This window comes from Macadamia integrifolia, chromosome 11, assembly GCF_013358625.1.
Source record: "Macadamia integrifolia cultivar HAES 741 chromosome 11, SCU_Mint_v3, whole genome shotgun sequence".
NCBI classification, from domain to species: Eukaryota; Viridiplantae; Streptophyta; class Magnoliopsida; order Proteales; family Proteaceae; genus Macadamia; species Macadamia integrifolia.
Window position 1 is genome coordinate 32,725,715 of NC_056567.1, and position 20,593 is coordinate 32,746,307.

The 20,593-nt window shown below is 38.0% G+C and overlaps 1 protein-coding gene across 2 annotated transcripts; it reads left to right on the plus strand.

Annotated features, from left to right (window-relative positions):
• The first annotated feature begins 9,338 nt into the window (after positions 1 to 9,338).
• On the plus strand, positions 9,339 to 19,320 carry LOC122094161 (general transcription and DNA repair factor IIH subunit TFB4). Of its 2 annotated transcripts, none has more exons than XM_042664861.1 (14): positions 9,339 to 9,642; positions 9,905 to 9,959; positions 10,491 to 10,607; positions 10,705 to 10,808; positions 10,914 to 11,205; positions 11,289 to 11,335; positions 12,179 to 12,216; positions 12,294 to 12,339; positions 13,050 to 13,103; positions 13,178 to 13,246; positions 13,956 to 14,032; positions 16,092 to 16,187; positions 18,668 to 18,754; positions 18,911 to 19,320. In XM_042664861.1, the coding sequence occupies exons 3-13, from the start codon at positions 10,577 to 10,579 to the stop codon at positions 18,735 to 18,737; spliced, it is 924 nt and encodes a 307-aa protein (XP_042520795.1). In that variant the 5' UTR covers positions 9,339 to 9,642; positions 9,905 to 9,959; positions 10,491 to 10,576; the 3' UTR covers positions 18,738 to 18,754; positions 18,911 to 19,320. The 2 variants fall into 2 exon arrangements, with proteins under 2 accessions (XP_042520795.1, XP_042520796.1); XM_042664862.1 differs by having other exon boundaries at positions 9,344 to 9,642; positions 10,914 to 11,193.
• Positions 19,321 to 20,593: the final 1,273 nt, after the last annotated feature.

Genomic DNA, 20,593 nt, shown 5'->3' on the forward strand with positions numbered 1-20,593 from the left:
GTCTGATCTTCTCGGTAGTGACTCCATAGATTTTAGATCCTTTCCTGCGTTTCTGCTTTTCAGGGTCACAGTCATTCTATTAATTAGATTGGACCCAGACTTTTTTCACCATTCCTTCATACCACAATTGCTTGCAGAAAAGGGAAATGATTCTGTTCTTACAGTTACCCTTCTAAGGGTGTTGGAGGATTGATTGAAAGAAGGCACAGAGAGAGAGAGAGAGGAGGAGGGACCTCAAGGTCCTCAACCCTGCAGTGGAGTGTAGAGAGCAGAGAGCCAGAGACAAAAAACATTTTTAGGTAAAAAAAATGAGTTTTTAACACAGAATTAGGAAATTCTAGTATTGACACGAAACTTGTTTACCAAACGCAACCTAATTGTATAACGTTGGCTGAAAACTTAATTTAAAATCTGGGCTACCTACTGGTATTTTATACCTTTGTATAATGATTGGAATGAGTGAAAAAGTATACAAAATGTCTTTACTGAAAAAGAAAGGGTACCTAACGTAACTGGGGATGGACATGCTTGCTTGTGTCTGGATCACCTGCCTACCTGTCAGGTTGTAAACCTCTCTCTGTGTACTCTTCTTCATGTATGATTTGGTGACATGTGTTCTTTTATTTTCCATAAATGTCCACCATTAACAAACAAAACTGTGGGCGCCACATGCATGATATCATACATTCATACTCGGAGTTCAGTTCCTCTCCACGTATGTTTACCTGCGCGTACGCTTGGGTGTTAACACCTATCCCTCTTATATATGTACATCCGTAAGTAGATGATACATGAATTATATCACCATCGTCGACTTAAGGGTGGTGAAGTCACAGGTTAAATAGGCCCAATGTTTTTACATGCCCCAACCCAACCCACAACATTTGAGGTCCACTGTTACAAGTTTTCCACTCTTAACAAGTCAAACAAACAGGGTCTAGGGGAAATGGATTCTTTTGGGGTGGGGGGAGTGTGGCCCCTATGCCTAACGTCCTAGATACATGGGGGCAAAATGACCACCCCACCTCCTATGAAATGTAATATGACATCCATGATGATGTTTCCTTATGTGCTTCCATTGACCTTTGTATACGGTAGGAGCCACACTCCTCGATAGGAAACACTTTCCCATTAAATAAATAAATAAGAGATCGATGTGTGGTCGTGTAGCTTGCACCATTGCCTGGCCAATGAGAGTACACACATGAGCATCAACATGGATGGAAAAATAATGAGACTGAGTTCCTTGTCTAGCCGTGTAGCATATGTTGGCATTTTCTTGTGCCTTATCTTTCTTTTCTCCCATGTAGGGGTGTCAATTCCTAAACCGAATCGGTAAAACCGGTCGGACCGAACCGATAACAACCCGGATCGAACCGAACCGAAGCCTTATTGGTTCGGTACGGTTTCGAGTATTGTAACCCCAAAACCAAACCGAACCGCACCGAAAACCGGATGAACCCGAAACCGGCTCAAAACCAGGACCGAAACCGAAACCGAAACCGGTAAGAAACCGAAACACTCCAAAATTCATTAAAAAAATCAAAATTTCCATAGTTTTGTATACATTTGTGTAGAAAATCGAATCCAAACTAGACCAAAAACCAAAACCAACCCAGTTACAAATCGATTTAAGAAACCGAAGTTCAACAATTCATCATTTGGTTGTTTCCTAATGGGTCCATACCGGTTTAAAAAACCGATCCAAACCGAAATGAACCTAATAAATCCAAACCGGTACCAACCCGAACCCAAACCGCACCGAAGCCGACACCGGATCGAAACCGATAAATCCTTAATGGGTTGGTTTCGGTCACTTCCAAAGTCACACCGAAACCGGTGGAACCGGACCGAAACCGCACCAACCAGGACCGTTGACACCCCTACTCCCATGATAGGGGTAGATGTCATTTCATAGGAAGGGAGAGAGAGAGAGAGAGAGATATGCATTAGGGAGGCGCCAACGTGCACTATGCAGCCTAGCTGCGTTCTTTCGATGACTGCTCAGTCTGGTAGAACGATTCTTTCGAGGTGGTCCAATCCTTGTCCTCCTCCATTTGTTGAGTCTCAGTGCCTGCGTGGGCAGTATGTGCTATGCCGTGTTGGGGCGCGTAGTACTTCTCTGAGTCTTTTAAGTTCGTGTCGCAGCCTCAAATGCCTTGCTCTTGTTCTCTCTCAAGCGAGGAGTAATGGATTTTGGTGGCCTCCCACTGAGCTTGGCCACTACTGTACCTGTGGGCTTGTGCCGGCACAAAGAGGACCCCTTGCGAATAAATTGACCACCACACAAAGGATATTCAGAGATGGCTTTGGGACCACCATAAAAGGAGGATAGAACATGGTTTCCAGAGGAAGTAGAGGGATTGGGTTAGACCCACTACCACCACCCCTCTCCTCTTCACTCTTAAGTTTTAACCACACTTAGGGATTGGAACTTCTTTGACACTTGGGCTTATTAACAGAGCCTTATGCTATATTTTACTGTTCCTTTTATCACAGGGGAGTGGATAATATTAACTGAATCATTCCCAAAGGTTTGCAACCACTGAGAATCATTCTCTCTATCATTAACATGGGTCTTTCACCATAAAATTGGTGTATAGAAAATGGAAGGAGAAATAGCATTATCTAAGAAAAGCGGTTCAATGCTCTTGTCCTCCAAATGGAACACACCTCTGTAACTACTTGAAGGATATAGAGTAGCAAAATCCTCGATCAACGGGAGAAAATATGTGTCTGTGAAATAAATGCAATTCCCTTTGAACCTAGGATGGCATTGCTTGAGCCCACAAATAGCATCTCATCACCCAAGTTTTCCACCAAAATCCAACATTGATTCTGTAGATCTAACTTGAATATCTTAAACTTGTCACAACTTTTGAGGGGTCGTTTTTTCTTCACCATCACCAACTCTCCAAGACATTCCACCAAACGAACGACGTCACCTTGAGGCTATGTTTGATTGTAAGGGGAATTAAAGGGAAGGAAAGTGAAACTTTCATACTTATAAAAGAAATATATGTAATCATTACCCATGTGACTTTAACATTAACTTCAAATCATTTCATATTTGGTTATAAAATTTCACTTTACTTTGCATTCAAACCCTTTGCTATAATATGTAAAATAAAATTTACATGTAAAATGCATCATTACTAAATATGGTTAAAAAAATTAAGTAATTTATACAATCATATGGGTTAACGATTATGAAAATTTATTTTTAAAGTTAGAAAATTTCACTTCCCTTCCCTTTAAATTCCCATTGCAACCAAACGGAGTTGAGGAAAACTACGTCATGGAAAACTAATGCGGAGTTTTGTGATTTTTGGATAGGGAGTAAAGTACTTCACTTGTCCATACTCATTTTGACAGTGAGTCATTCCATACATTTGACCATTGTAGAAAATAATGTCTTCAATACCATTGCTACAATACAATTCAATGCGAGTATTCCACTCCTTCCAGTTCTTATCTACTAATCTACAAAAGTACATTTTTCCATATGTATCAATAACTACAACCACATAATCATCATCTACCATAGTCTCTACCACATTATCATCATTATCATCATAAGACTCCGCAGATAAGGCAGAGGTAAGACTGCTTACATTATGATTCTTTCCATACGCCACAGTGAAGGTACCCTTATGCACTACGTATGCCCTTTTTTTAGTAGCTACAGCAATAGTGGGAGGTGACAATAACATAGCCTTGTGAACCAATTGTCTTCGTTGTTCCATCAAAGGAGGAGTAGTCTGGCTTGTTCGAGGATGATGTTGGCTTCTTCGAAGATCATGATAAATTTGGGTGGAAGGATCCAAATTGGGTATTTGTGGAAGATGAATTTGGATCTTGGTGAAAGGATCCAAAAGGAAAATGTTTCCTATATCATCTGCCATTATGAACCAGCCCCCATGAAGAACCACAACATCGAGCATAGTAGGCTTCAGTTCACTTTAGCCTCAAAATTTTTCCTTGGGAGAGACTAAAAAACCTACTCTGATAATCACCTACGGAGGAAAGCATTAGCCATGGGAGCTGAGGATGCAGATATGAAGGGTTTCTTTCCTTTGTAGCAATGGCAATTGATCTCCATGACCTGCATACTGTAGCAAAGCAATGGAAGCTCACCACATCTAACTTGTATAAGATCAATTCCATGACGTTGTTTGGAAGGGCAACCATTAAAGAATTACTTTCATTATCATAGCAGCCACTCTCAGAGGAGTCCTCCTCCTCCTCTAACCTTGAGGCAGTGTCGTGGTACTCCGACACACGAATTCTGTGTAGGAAATCAAGAAATTGGTGGCATAAACCTTTAATTGTTAATACAAGAAACAAACAAAATAAAATACCATTCACCATCGATTGAGAAGAGCTATGGGTCGCCTTATTGTGTGGGACAATAATAAAAAATAAATTATGATTAAACGAGAAAGGGAAGGCACATACACAGAGAGAACAAACCTGTTTAATGAAATACAAGGCAATTTGCAGATAAATAAAATAAAAATGGTTTAAAAGTCTCAAAAAAAAATAGGAAGATTGGGTGGGTGGGAAGGATTGGGTGAAGATTATTTGCACCACATTTTGCAGATAAAAGCCATAATGTTCACTGATTTACTTAGACCTTCTTTGGTATCATTTTTCTTTTTTATTTTTATCTATTTAACAAAAATCATTAATGAAAACCATTTTTTATCAAAACATAAAAATGGTTTGATAATTACTTGACAAAAATGATTTTTTGTGAGAAATAGTTTGGTATCTCTATGTGCAAAATAGTTTTTTTAAGAAATGGGTGAAGAGATTTCTTTCATCCATCTTTCTTATAATTCTCTTTCTCCACTTTGGACTGAAAAAGAGAGGGCAAGGGGCTTCGATTTCTAATTACAAAACAAATGACTACTTTATCCCTCCATATTAAGCCTTTAAACACATGTTCATTAAAGTCCAGTGTAAAAATAACCGAAAATCATTTTTTGTCAAAAACACAGAAATGACTCTTGATCTCTTTTTTGCTTTTGTATTTTAACTATTTTTTTTTAAAATAGAAACAAGCTCCATAAATGATACCGAATGCAATCAAAACCATTTTTGTGAACAAAAATCAAAAAAAAAAACGATACCAAAGAGGGCCTCAGTCCACAAGTATAAATCAAAAACAAAAAATAAGAAAATAATCACTCACCTCACACTAGTGTGTGGAAACGTAATCCTAAAACGATACAGAAAATAATGGAAGATAAGGGTTACAGTCTTCACACCTCTGTCAGATTGTTTACAGAGAAAGAGAACCTCGTTAATAAAATATTCGAGTACACCCCCACTAGGCAGAGACTTGCACCAGTACTCCTAGATTAAAGTGCAACAGATTAATACAAGACATTATACATCAACATAGTGTTCTTAATATCAAAATTCACGTGTTCACATACAAATTTATCAAACTTGACATGAAGAAGTAAGAGCTCAAATCAATCACATGCATAAAATAATAGTATCAATACCTTTGTGACAGCCCCACCTGTAGTACCGGCAGATCATACATGAATTTTCGTTGTCTAGTTCTACAATTGCAGAGTGATATATAAATATATATATATATATATATAACATTTATATATGAACTTTCTAAACTAGGAGAATCAAATCCCAAAGTATCCTCCTTAAATTAGGTAACTCAGTATTGGCTTCCTAATACACCAAAGAAGAAATCTAATATATTGGTCAATATACCAAGTAATCCAACTTTCATCCCAAAGACTCGTTCCTAATTTTTGCAGCTGTTGAGGATCGGGGGTTTAAAGGAGAGAGATTAATTAACCAATGATAAATATTAACAAATATAATAAATTCAATTAACCAACGACAAATATTAAGATATATTTTTTATTTTTTGAAAATTTTTTATGAGAGAGAGAGAGTAAATGGTGGGTATTTTTTGTTAACTGAAACTTTGGATGGATAACTTTGTAAACCCAAATTGAAATTTAGAAAATTTTTTGTTAATTGAAACTTAAGTAACGGTTCTGTAAGGATAATCATGTAATTTTTTCATTAAACAAAAACCTAATAACATCGAAACTCGAATTCCTAGTCGCTGTCTGAAATCTTGTCTTACCCAATATCTTAAGTTGGAAACTCAAAAATTGAAAAGGAAACTCAACAGAGAGAGAGAGAGAGAGAGAGAGAGAGAGAGAGAGAGAGAGAGATTATATTTGGTGGGCCCAGCTGGTTAGTTAGTTTAGATTGGTTTCGTTTTTCTCAGTTACATATCCCAATCAGAGGGAGAGTGGGAAACCCCAAGGGAGCACGGACTGAAACTAGTTTCTTTCCTATAAATAGAGCTCAAAACGATCAAACCCATAAGAAATTTTAAGAAAGTGATCATATCTACTTGCTCTGATCGTTGCAGTTCTTGATTTTCTAAACAGAATTCTTGGGTGTTCATTAGTCATTTTCAAGTTACTATGACTACAATGACCTGCCTTCTCCCACTTCCGGCAGATATCATGGAGTTGATATCATTCAATTTAGACGCAGTAAGCTTCCATTGTTTTGGTTCAGTTTGCAGGTCATGGGGATCAATTGCTACTATTGCCAAGAAAAGATGGTCTTCCTATCTCCATCCTCAGCTCCCCTGTATAATGCTTTCCTCCTCAAGGGAAGCTCATCATCACTGGATTTTCAGTCTCTCCCATGGAAAAATTTTAAAGCTAGACTTTCTTCAAGCCCATCAAGCTCGATGTTGTGGTTCTTCTCGGGGTTGGTTAATAATGGAAAAGGAGTCAAGAACCATCTTTCTTTTCAATCCTTTCACTACTGTTAGGAGCGAAATTCATCTTCCTAACCGGATTAATCTGTGTCCGGACACAGAATTTCTTCGCAAAGCTATATTATTATCACCTCCTATAACTGATCCAGAGAGTGATTCTGTAGTAGTAGTGATTAATAACCATGGCTTACTGTCCTTTTGTGGATTAGAGGATCAAGTTTGGACTGAGATATATGAATGTTATGGTTGGATTAGTAGCAATGATTTTGAAGACATTATTTTCTACAATCATCAAGTCTATGCCATAACTCACTATTGTGAACTTGTACAAGTGGATTTAGGTCGGCATCCCGGCGGTCAACGGAAACTCAAGAGCTGCGATATTACATATCACGATGACGACGGTGGTGAAGGCTATTGCAGTTGATACCAAATTGATTGCTCAGTAGGGTAAGGACACGCGTCGCCCACCTGGACATGTGTCACCCACCAGATAGAGGCTGCAAGGACTCTACCACGTCAACCGCGTGAAGAGAATATTCCCCACGAAGGGGATATGATGTATTCGAGTAGAACTCTAAAAGGAAAAGAGGTGGACCTGAGGAGGACTCCTCCAAGGAAAGGAAAAACCCTAAACCCTAAGAGCTATATAAGAGGGTCCGAGAGGACGGAAGGAGGTAAGCATCAATACCCACACCATTACTCCTGTAAAAAAAACTGTGCGGCCGATCTCTAACTTGAGCGTCGGAGGACTAACCCCGGACAAAGCTCCGGGTCTCTGCCGTCTTTGCTTGTGCAGGATCAGCTCATACGGATTTTCAGCAGCAACAACAGTAAAACTATTTATTTGGTTGAATGTCTTGGAGAGTTGTTGATGGTTATGGGAGTTTGGGATCCTATGGGGTCTTGTAATTGTCAGGACAGTAAGAACTGGAACTTACATACCATTAGAACTAAGATGTTTAAGATATTCAAGCTAGATTCAAAGAAGCGGTGTTGGACTATGGTGAAAAACTTGGGTCATCAACTACTTTTTGTGGGCTCAACCAATGCTATTTCTCTTTCTGCACTGGATTATACTAGCTTTAAAGGGAACTGCATATATTTCACAAAGACTACACCACATGAAGCTTGTAGTGATAGAGGTGTGTTCCACTTGGAGGACAAGAGCTTCAAACCGCTTATCTTAGATAATGGATTTTCCCCTGTTTCTGCTTCCCTCTGTACCACACCAATTTTATGGTGAAAGGAGGTTCTGTGAATGATTGAGCTAATTTTGATCTTGCCCATGTATTATTTTACTAGTATATGTTCTTTTGACCAAAAAACTCAACTCTTTGAAGTAACATTATGGATGAAATCATAATTACTTGTTTTTATTTTTGTGTATTAGTTTTATTTCACATGAGGTAGAAGATTTCTACCAAAAAAAAAAGAAGTACAAGATTGAAAAACTCTAGCTTGTGATGTAATGCAGTGGGAATTTCAGGTTTGCATAATTGATATTTATTATAGGGAAAATGGAAAAAATATATCTTATAAGTAAAGTTTGGAAGAGGGTTTCCATTGCCAGCATGAGAAGGAACTTGTATAAAGCGCAGGGATTTTCGACCCGAGGATCACGTGGTGAACCTCACCATAAGGTCTAGGGAAACTTCTTCATAAAGTATTTTCTTTGACTATATTATTGACTTTCCAACTCTTGACTAGAAAAGGGAATCCTTGGCCGAACACCTAATTTTCAAAGTGGAAAAATGACAAGACAATTCTAACCATTGAATACCTCACAAATGGTTTACATTACTCGTCATTGCCTATTTGTTAAATTTTAGACAAAAAATCAAGTACATATCTCAATGTAGGGGAAAAGAATGTTGAGCTTGCATAGGGGCTTTTGGACTTGGAGCCATGCAAGTAGGGAATGTTCATTTCCCCTAATACTAATATGGGAGGGATTGTTGCTGATGTAATAGAATTGTCACACACAATGAAGGAGCAGCACTAACATAATTTTTTTCCCCAGTTAATGGGGTTATATTCTTACATGAGACTTCTTGTATTAGGTAGAGCACAAAACTAATTTTTTACCAAGTCCAAGACCGCTCATTCTAATTATATTGAAAATGTTATCTTCAAATCAAAACCTATTTGGTGTGCTCGAATGTTATTAAAATCGTTATGAAAGAAAATAAATTTATGAATATAAAAAAATATATTGAAAAAAGAACCCTACTCTGGTGTTCCCAATGCCTAAATATAGGTAGATGCAAAAAGGCCGTGCAACACCCCACCATGTGTTGAACATGTTTTTATGTGTCCTCCCATTAGCCTATTTGCCAGCATAGGAACCATAGGAAAGGCAGAGTCCTTTTGTCAGAAAAAAAAAAAAAAAAAAAAAAAATCGTTCTTTTTGTTTTCAATGATATTTTACCATGATAAAATCTGTTAAATTTTTTTATTTCAGAAAAAATAAATCTGAGATTTTAAATTTGATATCACACCTAGAACCAAAAATTCAATTTTTGTTGTTGAATTTGTGGTGAACTTCTTATAAAATCATTTCATTTCCTCAACTGTTTTGTTCGAACAAAATAATTCTAATACCCATTATGCCCCTTTCTGTAATTCGATTACCAAAAAATATTAGCACTTTAGCAGGAGAGTGTGTAGAATTAAAATGGAGCACTGATAGCCAAACTGAACGGCGACGAACACTTTCGTCTTTCGCACAGAATCATTTAAATTCCAGAGGAGAGCTCCTCCTCCTGATCTCTCCCTGATTCTCTCTGAGTCTCGCTTCGTCTTTCCTCTTATAGTGTGAGACAGATTAAGCTTTTGAGCATTTTCTGAGAACGAAGGTACCATCTTCTCTTTCTTATTCGATAGAATCTAACCTGCGAGGTCTCTGCATCTACCTATTATCTTGTTCTATATCTCTTTTAGCGATCCTTTTTTTTTTTTCTAAACTCATCAATTATTGCTTTGATTCCTTGACAACAACTTGTTTGATAAAATGCCGAAGACATAATTTTGCTGTTGCGTTTATATTGGCAATGCGATTAAACTACGATCACTGCTGCGATTCATCCTGATTCTTTCTTTCCCATTTCCTTGCCTCAGAAACCTAACAAGGTTTTGAAACCGATTTATTGAAGTTCAGGTCTTCGGGAATCAGGTAAGCCCTCTCTCTCTCGCTGCCTGTGTGTGTATGTGTGACTGTGTCTGCAAGTCTCTTTCTATTTTCCAATTGTTGTTCACTGGTTCATATGAATCATATGGAGTACAAAGTAATGAACAAGATCTTGTTGAGGGGGGGTTTCTCGCAACTTTTCATGGAGTGACCGCCCTGAGTTACAAGTTGACAGGAAATTGGGCTTTGTTGGTTAGCGGAATAGGTGGTCCAGCAGGTTGGGTAATCAATTGCTGAATTGGGTAGTCAAAAGCCACCTGTGATCTGAAGCTTGACTGGTTCAATCATGAATCACTGTATTAGTATACAACCAATTTTGTTACTTAGTGCTGCCTTTCCATCAGCTATGGACAATAGAGATCCTTTTGATATTCTTATGATGTGTGAACTGAGTTTTCTATGGCAGCAAGCTCTTGCAATCTCAGTGTAAATTAACTTGTCTTGTGATCAGAAGTTGTAGAAATCTATGGTTTTTACATCGTGGAGATGGATTTGACCACTATATTGCTTGTGCAGCATTTAAAAATGGGACAAAGCCATGCTTTCGAGTAATTATCTTCAGTCTTCACGCTCTCCAAACTTTTGACCAACTCTTCACATTGATGGCATCTATTCCATCAAAGTTATATTCAGGTCGCTCTCTTAGTCCTTCCCTTCTTATTTTCTGCCCCTTCCTGCACATGCACCAGTTTATTCTACCTTTTGATTTTAATTTATTTTATTTTTGCAGATGATGTTAGCCTCCTCGTGCTTTTACTTGACACTAATCCTTTCCTTTGGACTGGAGCAAACACCACCACCACCTCTCTCCCTTTCCAAAGTTTCCTCAATCATGTAAGCCCACTCACTGCCCTTACAGAGAACTGAGAAAGAGAAAATCCTTCTATTCTCCTCTATAGAAGCCTAACTCATGTTCTTCATCTTTGCTTCTCTCTTCAGGTCCTCTCTTTCCTGAACTCCATTCTTCTCCTCAATCAACTCAACCAAGTTGTGGTTATTGCCACCGGAGTCAATTCTTGTGACTACATTTACGACTCATCTTCCTCGCCACCAACAACAGCTGATAGTTCGGAAAATGGGAGAATGCCCATGCTTTGCTCAAGACTACTGTCAAAATTAGAGGAATTTGTGATTGAAGATGAACGGTTGAGCAAAGATGAGTCGCCAGAAGAGATTGTGACTTCTCTTTTCTCAGGATCATTGTCCCTGGCTCTTTGCTGTATCCTTAGTGATGATTAATCATTACTGTTGTTTGATATTTTGGGTTACATTAACTTCCTTGAAGTTTTTTGTTTTGACTCCTATGATGAACAGATATACAGAGGGTGTTTCGTTCTGGAACACTCCATCCCCAGCCTAGAGTGAGTATTTCATTTTCGCCTTCTAGTTTATCTAATGAGCAGTTCAAATCTGGGTTTCCTGCATTTATTTGTCTTTTCTCATGACTTTTTTTAACTTTGCTTAAGAGATTTGTTAACATTTTGATCTCCTTCTGAGTTTTTTCAAACAACTTTATCAATTTCATAATATCAACATCTTTGAAGGCCTTTAGCTATTCCTTGTGGAAAAATTGTAAATATGGATGCCACATCGATTTTCAATTCTAGGAGAAATTAAATCCTGTTGATGTTGTACTCCTCATGCTGAAATTTTCATACTATTGACGTCTTTTATCATTGTTATTTTTTATTGTATCAGTATTATTTATCACGAAACTGCTTCTTTTGTATTCAGTAATAAATGTGCTGACTTGTCAATGGAAAAGATAAGTTACAGTGATGCTATGTGTTACCATTGCTGGTGCCTTATATTCATGTACATAATTTAAGGTAAAAGTGATGAATTCTATATTATTCACCACTGCAATATAGTAATAAGTTATCGCTTCCTGTTTATAGCTAGGATATTGAACATTATCAAACTTTTAATTTGTATGAATACTTTTATCAATTTATTCCAAGCAATTGTGGCTTGGGTCGTGGTTCATTTCCAACTAATGCCATAATAATGGTTTGCTGAAAGTTTGCAGAAATATCAATAGTAGTTTGCATTGGATGGCATGTTCTAAATCATTCTTATGCCACTTTTGTTTCTTAAGCATACCATATGATAATCCCCCTCCCCCCTTTTTCTTGTGAGATGACTTCAATGAATAATTTCCTGTATCGAATCTATTGGGCCTTTCACTCACATCCAAAAGACAGATTTTGTGCCTGCAGGGATCCCCAGATGGACCTGAACAGTATGTTTTTCATGATTTCTTTGTTGAGATCATATTGCTATTACCGATTGAGCTACTCTGAAAGGATATTTTTGCAGATATGTTGCAGTAATGAATGCAATTTTCTCAGCCCAACGATCCATGGTATTGTATGCATGAGAACTCAAAAACTTGGTTACTTTGGAATTTCAGTCTGCGTGTCTTATGTTTATTTTCCTTTTAGGCTAATCTTGAGTATCTAAAACCATTCGCCAACACTACTTAAAAGTTGATGCTTTGGCATTGTTTTAAGAATTGAAGACTTGGGCCTGGGGACTGCAATTTGTTAGCTTGATCATTCTCATATGGTTCTGACACTGTATAATGCAGATCATGTTAGTGTTAACAATTCTCATCCTCCTAGCACTTTGGAGATGTTCTTTAAAGTATGAACGTGTTTGTTCATGTTTAAGTATCGTTAAGTGCATATTTGGTGATCAGTCAAGTTATGAGTTGAATGGAAAAAGCTCCATAGAATGGCAAAGTAATTTATCCACAATGACCTTCGAATTGATGGACCTGACTCAGCACAGATTGTTCAATCTGTTTGAAAATTAACTGATGAAGAGCCATCCTACAACATGTAATTTATCACATTAGTGTTAACAGTCACCATCCGATCTGCCACGTGGCAGATCTGGGTACTCTGAAAAAGGGGTCATTTACAAGGCGGTGAAGGAGGCTTTAGCACGGAATTTTTTTTGCCCCAAAATCTCTTCAAGTTGGTTGACGTTTACCAGCAACATTAATGTCTACGAACGTTTAATTGCAGATTGCAATTTTGTAGAATTTTGATTCTCTCACTTGGTTCACAGGTTCCTATTGATTCATGTGTTATAGGAGCCCAGCATTCTGCCTTTCTGCAGCAGGTGCTCTCTCTCTCTCTTCTCTCTTCTCTCATATGGAATTCACTGACAGCTTCTGATGGGTATTTGAACAACAGGCTTCTTACATAACAGGGGGTGTGTATCTGAAGCCTCAACTACCAGATGGGCTATTTCAGTATCTTTCGGTAGGTTCTTGAGGTTTTTTGGCTATAAATTTTCTGTTAGAAGTTCTTTTTATGCATCATCCGTAATGACTTTGGAAATTTTTGAAAGCTTTGAATTAAAATCGTGACTGTTTTTGTTTCTTATTCTTCCTTCATTTAATCAATGACAGTTGAATTTCCATAAGAGATTTATTATGTGATTTTGAATCAACGTTGTGCAATAATCCAACAACTGAGCCTGCTTCTTCTTTGATTCAAAAAGTTCATATGCCTTTGGAGACTGTTAGTGACTCATGATTCCTAACATTGATCTGCAAAATGGAGACTAGAAATAGTCACTTTTTTTTTGAAACATGAAAATACACATTTAGTTGGTGGAGTGTAGCTTAATTTGGTAGCTAATTTCTAGCATATCACCAATATGATGGTGGTGTTGCAAGTGGCAATTATTTTTCTCTCTCTTTCGCCTTCTCTATCCCCCTTGGGCAGTCCCTATTGCTTTGGAGATTCTTTAGCTTGTTCTGGAGTTTGACTGTGAGAAAATCTTATATATCATCAGCTGACAGGGAAATATATATATATATATATTTCTTGATCTCTTTATCTTATAAAGTCATTTTGCCTCTCGCCATAAGGAAATTCTATTATGGATTGTTAAAATCGAAACTTCTCCCCCTCCCCCTCCCGTCCCCCTCCTCCCCCAATATCTGTGTTTTTTTGTGATATGCAGATGGTATTTGCAACTGATTTATTGTCTCGAAGCTTCTTACGACTTCCAAAGCCTGTAGGGGTGGATTTTCGTGCCTCGTGAGTGGCTCTTCTCTTGGATATTTGTTTGCCTGCTTTTTTATCCTTTTTATTTCTGATGTGACTCCTTATCATTGAACTTCTATAATTTTTATATTGCATATCCATATTTTTTTTCTTCCCCTCCCCCTCAATAGCAATAAAACTGAAACATAAATAAAGTTTCTGAACACAATCGCTTTAAGTGCTGAAGCTTATATATATATATATATATATATATTAATAAACTAATAATAATTCTCTCAGTACAGGATAGTGGTATATTTTTGGAAGAGAGATTTCACCATGCAGCTGTTGATAGCCTATGCCTATGGGCCATGTTTTTCTGCCACATGGTAGCTCAGTTGGTGGTGAAAATTTTGGACCTATTTTCCATGTTAGCCTCCAGTCATCTGGCAAGTTTCATCCCAAACACATTTTGTCACAGAGAAATGAAGCTTGGGAAAGCGTCGAAAAAGTCAATAATTTTGAAAATAGTTTGGCACTAATGGGCCCACCTTGGGGTGTCCCGATAAATTAAACTATTCCCCAATAGGTTGTTCCAACTATTGGGAGTGGTTTGAGGTGTACGGGTGCGAAGGCCCGGGCCCACGGCCAAATAACCTGAATCTGGTTAGTACCTTCACCGAAGGGTGTTCACTGGTGGATGGTCATCAGCCAGTGACCATCAGCTGGTCACCACTGTGCGGGACATAACCCATTTGCTGAATGGGGCCCTTCCAAGGTATTTCCACTATGTGGGCCCCCTTTGTGGTGCATTATGCTATTAGGGTTCGGGCAATTCTCTTTAATGGCAAAGTACTTATCCTAACTCCTTTAGTGGTTTGTGGCCCTTCCATGTAATGAGCCGAGCAAATCCACAAGTTACTAGTGGTTGTCACATGTGTTGCATTACCTATGTCCAAAAGTTGAAATTAGCCCGGGGTTTTGGGCATGGGTGTAACATTGTAAATCCACATTTTCTAGGTGGTTAATAACTCACTTGCTAATAAAAGCGAGGAGAATCGTCTACTTCAAACTGTGCAAGGATAAACGAGAATACATCTGAAACTAGTAAAACATCCACAGAATGAAAGCAAAAGGTGACATCTTTAAAGAAATTCAAGCACAAATCTGAAGCTTTGCATGACCAGCTATGAATCTGTTCAAACTGGCCCAATGAATGCCAATGGCTTTTAAAACCTTTATGCATATGTTTTTCATGAACTTGCCAAGGAATTTAATAATTGGATTTACTACTTGCTAAGAAAGTGAGCAGCATTTTATTGTGTGAGGCTGACCATGAGAAAAATCCTTCTCTGAGAAGAATAGGATTACCCCATGCCTTTATACTAGTAAGAGGCAAAGGCTTGGACTCAACTATGTCAATAATATTTACACTAGTTTTTCTTGTTTTCATCTTGGTTAGTGTTACTGTTGTTTTCGAGGGAGTGAATATGGTTTAAGACTAGCCAAATTCATGCAAAAAAAAAAACTGAGTACTTTGAGACATTAATGATAGGATTATAAGAAATAATTGTTTTTTTAGATTAAATCTATCAGAATTGTAGATGGTCAGATCCAAATTAATGTGAGTTGATGACATCATGAGAAGTAACAATGATGTAAAGCACAATAAAATATATGAGAAAGAATAGAACAGATCACAGCTGAAATCATGGTTGTCATCTAGATTAGTTAGCCTGCTGCAGGGATTTCAAACATACAAGATCTAGATCAGATTGGCTTTGTCTTATTTACAAAGATGTTTAATGATTTAATGGTTCATAAATTTTTCATTTTGATCAGGATCATTTTAATCACCGTTGGATAATATGTTCGCAGTGAGTAGATTGTTTTGAAAAAGCTGATGGTCCCAACTTGATTTTTATTTTCCTATAATTTAAGTCTCTGTTTTGGCCAATAAGTGCTTGCCTTGACAAGAAAATTTTTTATGCATAGTTGCTTTTGAATCTATTATTAGAATGTTTTCTTCTATACCATTTTTATTTTGGATTTTCTTAACCATGTTTCATTCAGCTAGTACATTTTATCTGATAAATACTGTGGTTTGTGCCAGGTGTTTTTGTCATAAAAAGACCATTGACATGGGCTATATATGCTCAGTGTGCTTGTCCATATTCTGCAAGCATCACAAAAAATGTTCGACTTGTGGGTGAGTCCTTGTTACCTCTCAAAGTTACAGCTGAACCACTGCTTCCATAAAATGTGGTTAAGTGGTTTTTACAGCCGAACCGCTGCTTCCATAAAATGTGGTTAAGTGGCTTAGTCCTAAAGTAGTTTATCAATCACTTTATGGCACATGTTTCCTTGTTCATGCATGTTATGGTATTCTATTTGATTCAGTTGCATACTGCATTCGTTTCCCTGCAATCACAGTTACAGATATATCCTCCTGTGCCTTTCTATGCACCTCTTGGCTGTTATGATGCATCTGTTATGATACATTATAGTATTATTGCATGACTGTGTAGTATTAAGTTAGATTGATATTGCAGTTTTCTTTGTCTTCTTACTTTAATGCTTTTGAGATGGTCAAAGTTGAGATTTGATTGACCCCAAATATTGTACACGTAATACTGGCTGTGTCTGATTCCATATGGTTTAACAGTCAGCACCTCATGGTGAAATCAGTCTTTGGAGATCAGTGACAACTACTAGTGTACATACAATTACAAAAATTGATCCTCAAGATTTTAGGAAATGGAACTGGTGCTGGAATCGGTCCCCGATGATTCCGTCTGGATTGGACAAAATTGGCTGGGATCATCCGATTCTGGCCAAACAATCCTGAATTCTGGATGGGGTTTAGAATCGATTAATAAAATAATAAAAAAATGAAAAAAAAAAAAAAAAAAAACAACTCATCTTCCCCACCCCTGCATACTCTCTCTCTCTCTCTCTCTCTTCCCCCACCCCTGGCAACTCTCTCTCTCTCTCTCTTCTGCACTCACCCTCTCCGGCTCTCTTTCCCTAGCCCTGCAACTCTCTCTGTCTCTCTCTTCCACTCCTTCAATTCTCTTACTTCTGCAACTCTCTTTTTCTCTTGAACATGTCCGGGTTTGGAACGTCCAAAGAAATGCCCATATTAGTGATGAAAAGGGCTTTTGTGTTCCCTGTTATTAATTCGACCCAACATCAATGACTGAAATCCATTTGCAGCAGAAATTGGTCTCCACCATGCACTTCTCTCTCCTTCTCCCATCATCAATGCAGAACTTCTGAGGTCCACCACTTTCTCCATCATGGGAGCTCTTGGTCCTAGCCAGCACCGCCATTGTCCTTTCCTTCGCCTCTGGCGTCTCCACTCTCTTCGTCCTCTGCTACACATGAGGCAATTCAATCTGAGATCCACACCCAACATATGTACGTAAGTGTCGTTGCTTGAAGAGAGAAGAAGGAAGAGGGCATGGTTGAAAGTGTTCTTACAGAGACTGACATGTGGTGCTCTAATTTGCACCAGGATGACTCACCTTCCATGGCCTTCCTAGCTGCCTTGCCTAATTTTTTTAAGCACTGCCTGATCAAAATTCATCTTAGAAACTTGATTCATCACTTGCTCAAAAGACTGTGGTAAGCTTTTCTATTGATAAATTTGGGGGTTTCTCTCTCTCCGGATCAACCATCCACAGGCATGGAGCAACATGCCAAAGAATGTATGATGGATGGAGGTCTGCATGAGCCACCATATTGAGGCAATATTAGCTGGTGGAATGAATTTGTAAGGAGGATTCCGTATTATCATGAGAACCTGGTGGAAAGATCCTGCAGGGAAAATCTCTTTCTCGCCAGCTTCCCAAGCTCACATGACCGCATGCTTTGGGAGAAGAATTCTTGGGTCAGGAGAAAATTGATGAGATTCTTTCTCCTAATCACTGTGTCCCAGTATATTTTAGGTTTCCAAGCAGTATGCATGGTAATATCAGTAGGGAGAGTATTTGTTTTGGAAAGTCTCATTATGTGGGTCCCAAGCCTGGTATGCCTGGTAATCCATTCTATCATTCCCAAGCCCGGTAGCCTCAGTTGGGGTCTAAATTTGGTGGCAAGTGTCCACATCAATTTTTTTTTATAACTGGTCAAAATTTCAGACCAATCTGATATTCCCATGTGTTGTAGAAAATTGAAAGAAGTTTGAGAAAGCCCTAGAAAATGAGGTCAATAAGATCCATCAAAAAATAAAAGGAATAGACCATACGTGGTGTGCTGTATTTGATGAGATAGGTTATCACAACATCCAAAACCTTATTCCAACTTAATGGGGCCAGCTACATAGAGATTCCAAGCAAGTACAAACGCGAGGATCCATGCAAAAAGATTGACGAGTTATAGCTAATTATAATAAGTGCCGATTGTCAACCTGACACACCACTACAAACCAGCCACAGGCTTATAATGATTGACTATATAAATGCCAACGTACCCAATGATCAGCCTGCGAAATAAACTGTTAATGTGGCTGCAAAGTGGTAAACATGATAGAAAGTGTTCCTAGTACAGGCATGGTGTGGCCTTCTGACCGCCCCACCTCCCCCACCCCTGTAATTACGACATTTCTGCAGTTTCAGTTTACATTTAATATTTTCTTTAGGTACTGTATCTCCTGATTCTAGGTGTCTGTTTTTGGGCATGGTGTAGGTCTGTTTTCGGTCAGGCCCTTGGAGACACTACTTCAACAGATCGGAAAAGGAAGACTCCAGAAACATGAATTCCCTCTTCTGACAGGTGGTTATGGCTTTAATTATTTCATTGCTTTTGGAGATCTTCTGTTCTGTTGTAAATCAATTCTAGAAGCCCAGTGTTTCTTATGCATCCTTAGCTTGTGTTGGAAAAATCCCAAGGCCTCTGACACACTTCTTGTCTGCCTTGTTACATCTCCAGTGATTGTTATGCAAGCGCTGATGCTGTGTGTTTGCTGCAATTGGTGCAGTACAGCAGTCATATACTGAAATGTTGCTGATTGTAATTTACGCAGCAAGCATTAACCCTCTCAAGGAATCTGGGACATATGTTCCAGGAAAATTACTGAAAGTGTATGAACTCCTCGGCCTGGAAATTCGGATGGTTAGAATGGAGAATGGCAAATGGAGTGTCCTACTGGTTTTCGGTTCTCTTTGACAGTTTGATCAAACATCATGAGTTGGGACATTTTTCTGTTGTCTAATATTTAGAAGGTTTCGAGAATTTTTTTTTTCATTAAAATTTTCATAATCAGGAAAAAGAAGCAATTGCTGTGATGATTTTTTTTTTTTCTTAATATTAATGGTTAGATGCTGCAATGAATTCTTGTCTGATAAGTTCTTGAAGGAACGTGTTTTGAGAAAGGCAGGGAGTCTCCCTCAACCCTTGCTTGCCAAACAGAGTAGGTGCCTGAAAGTGTCCTAAGAATGTGAATTTGTAATCAAAACCGTTTATCGAAATCGAATCAATCCGTTTACACCGAAATCGTAAAACTGTTTAGTAAATGGTGCGGTTATGGTTTCAAGTTTCAAGCCGATTAACTAAACGGGTTGGGTCGATTTTAAATGTGAAACATGTTGTTTTCAAATTGAATTGAAACCGTTTAAATTGATCCGATTAGTTCATATAACAATTAAATAAAGTAAGGGCAGTAATACGTATAAAATTAAATTAAGTGTCCATCCTGTTTTGGTATGATTTATTGCAACGGATGTTGTATGATATTAGTTCTGTGTTTGAGAATGGCCATGTAAAGAAATAGCATTAGATTATCAAATTAAGATATACCATCGTCATTATAGAATCTCTTCTTTGTGGTTGTCAATTATTTTTGGATAAGCTCATGATCTTCAATTTAAAGATGGTTGCAAGTTATAACAAACTGATTGTGAACCAATTAACAAACCGATTGTGAACCAATTAACAAACCGTATGGAATAAATTAAAATCAAAACCATTTAAAACCATAAAATCGATGCCATTTAGAAACCGTGAAAACTGAAACAGTTCAGTTTTAGAAAGTGGAACCGTTTAGAAAAATTGTGTGAATATGATTTTAATCAAATAAATGCAAATCAAATCGATTTGTATCGTTTAAATCAAAATCAAACTGATTAACACCCTTAAAAGTGTCCTTTATGCAATTTCTCTTTTTACCAATGTCATTTCACCAAAGTGGTCGGAGCCATTCTGTAGACTTGGTTCTCTCTCTCTCTCTCTCTCTCTGAGATTTCCTGTCTCACCAAAGCCTCACTTTTGGAATAGTGAATTTGGTTGACATACAAGTTGCCAAAAGTAAGTCTTCCAAGACTCACCAAAAGTAAGTCTTCCAAAAGGAGGGGAAAAAATGAAGAAAAAAAAGAACGAAAAGAAAATGTCTAAGGAACAGCTGGTCGCAGCTGCCAAAAGTAAGTCTTCCAAAAGGAGAGGTAAAAAATGAAGAAAAAAAGGAGAATTAAAAGAAAATGTCTAAGAAACAGCTGGTCGCGGCTGGTGAGTCTACCAAAGTAAGTCTTCAAAAGGAGGGGAAAAAAATGAAGAAAAAAACAGGAGAATGAAAAGAAAATGTCTAAGAAACAGCTGGTCGCGGCTGGTGAGTCTCGT

Excerpts from the sequence above, each read along its gene's own strand:
- LOC122094161 (XM_042664861.1), top strand. The coding sequence starts at position 10,577 with ATGGCATCTATTCCATCAAAGTTATATTCAG. Across the intron at positions 13,104-13,177 it reads ATTCTGCCTTTCTGCAGCAG|GCTTCTTACATAACAGGGGG; the intron begins GTGCTCTCTCTC and ends TTTGAACAACAG. Across the intron at positions 14,033-16,091 it reads GGGGTGGATTTTCGTGCCTC|GTGTTTTTGTCATAAAAAGA; the intron begins GTGAGTGGCTCT and ends GGTTTGTGCCAG.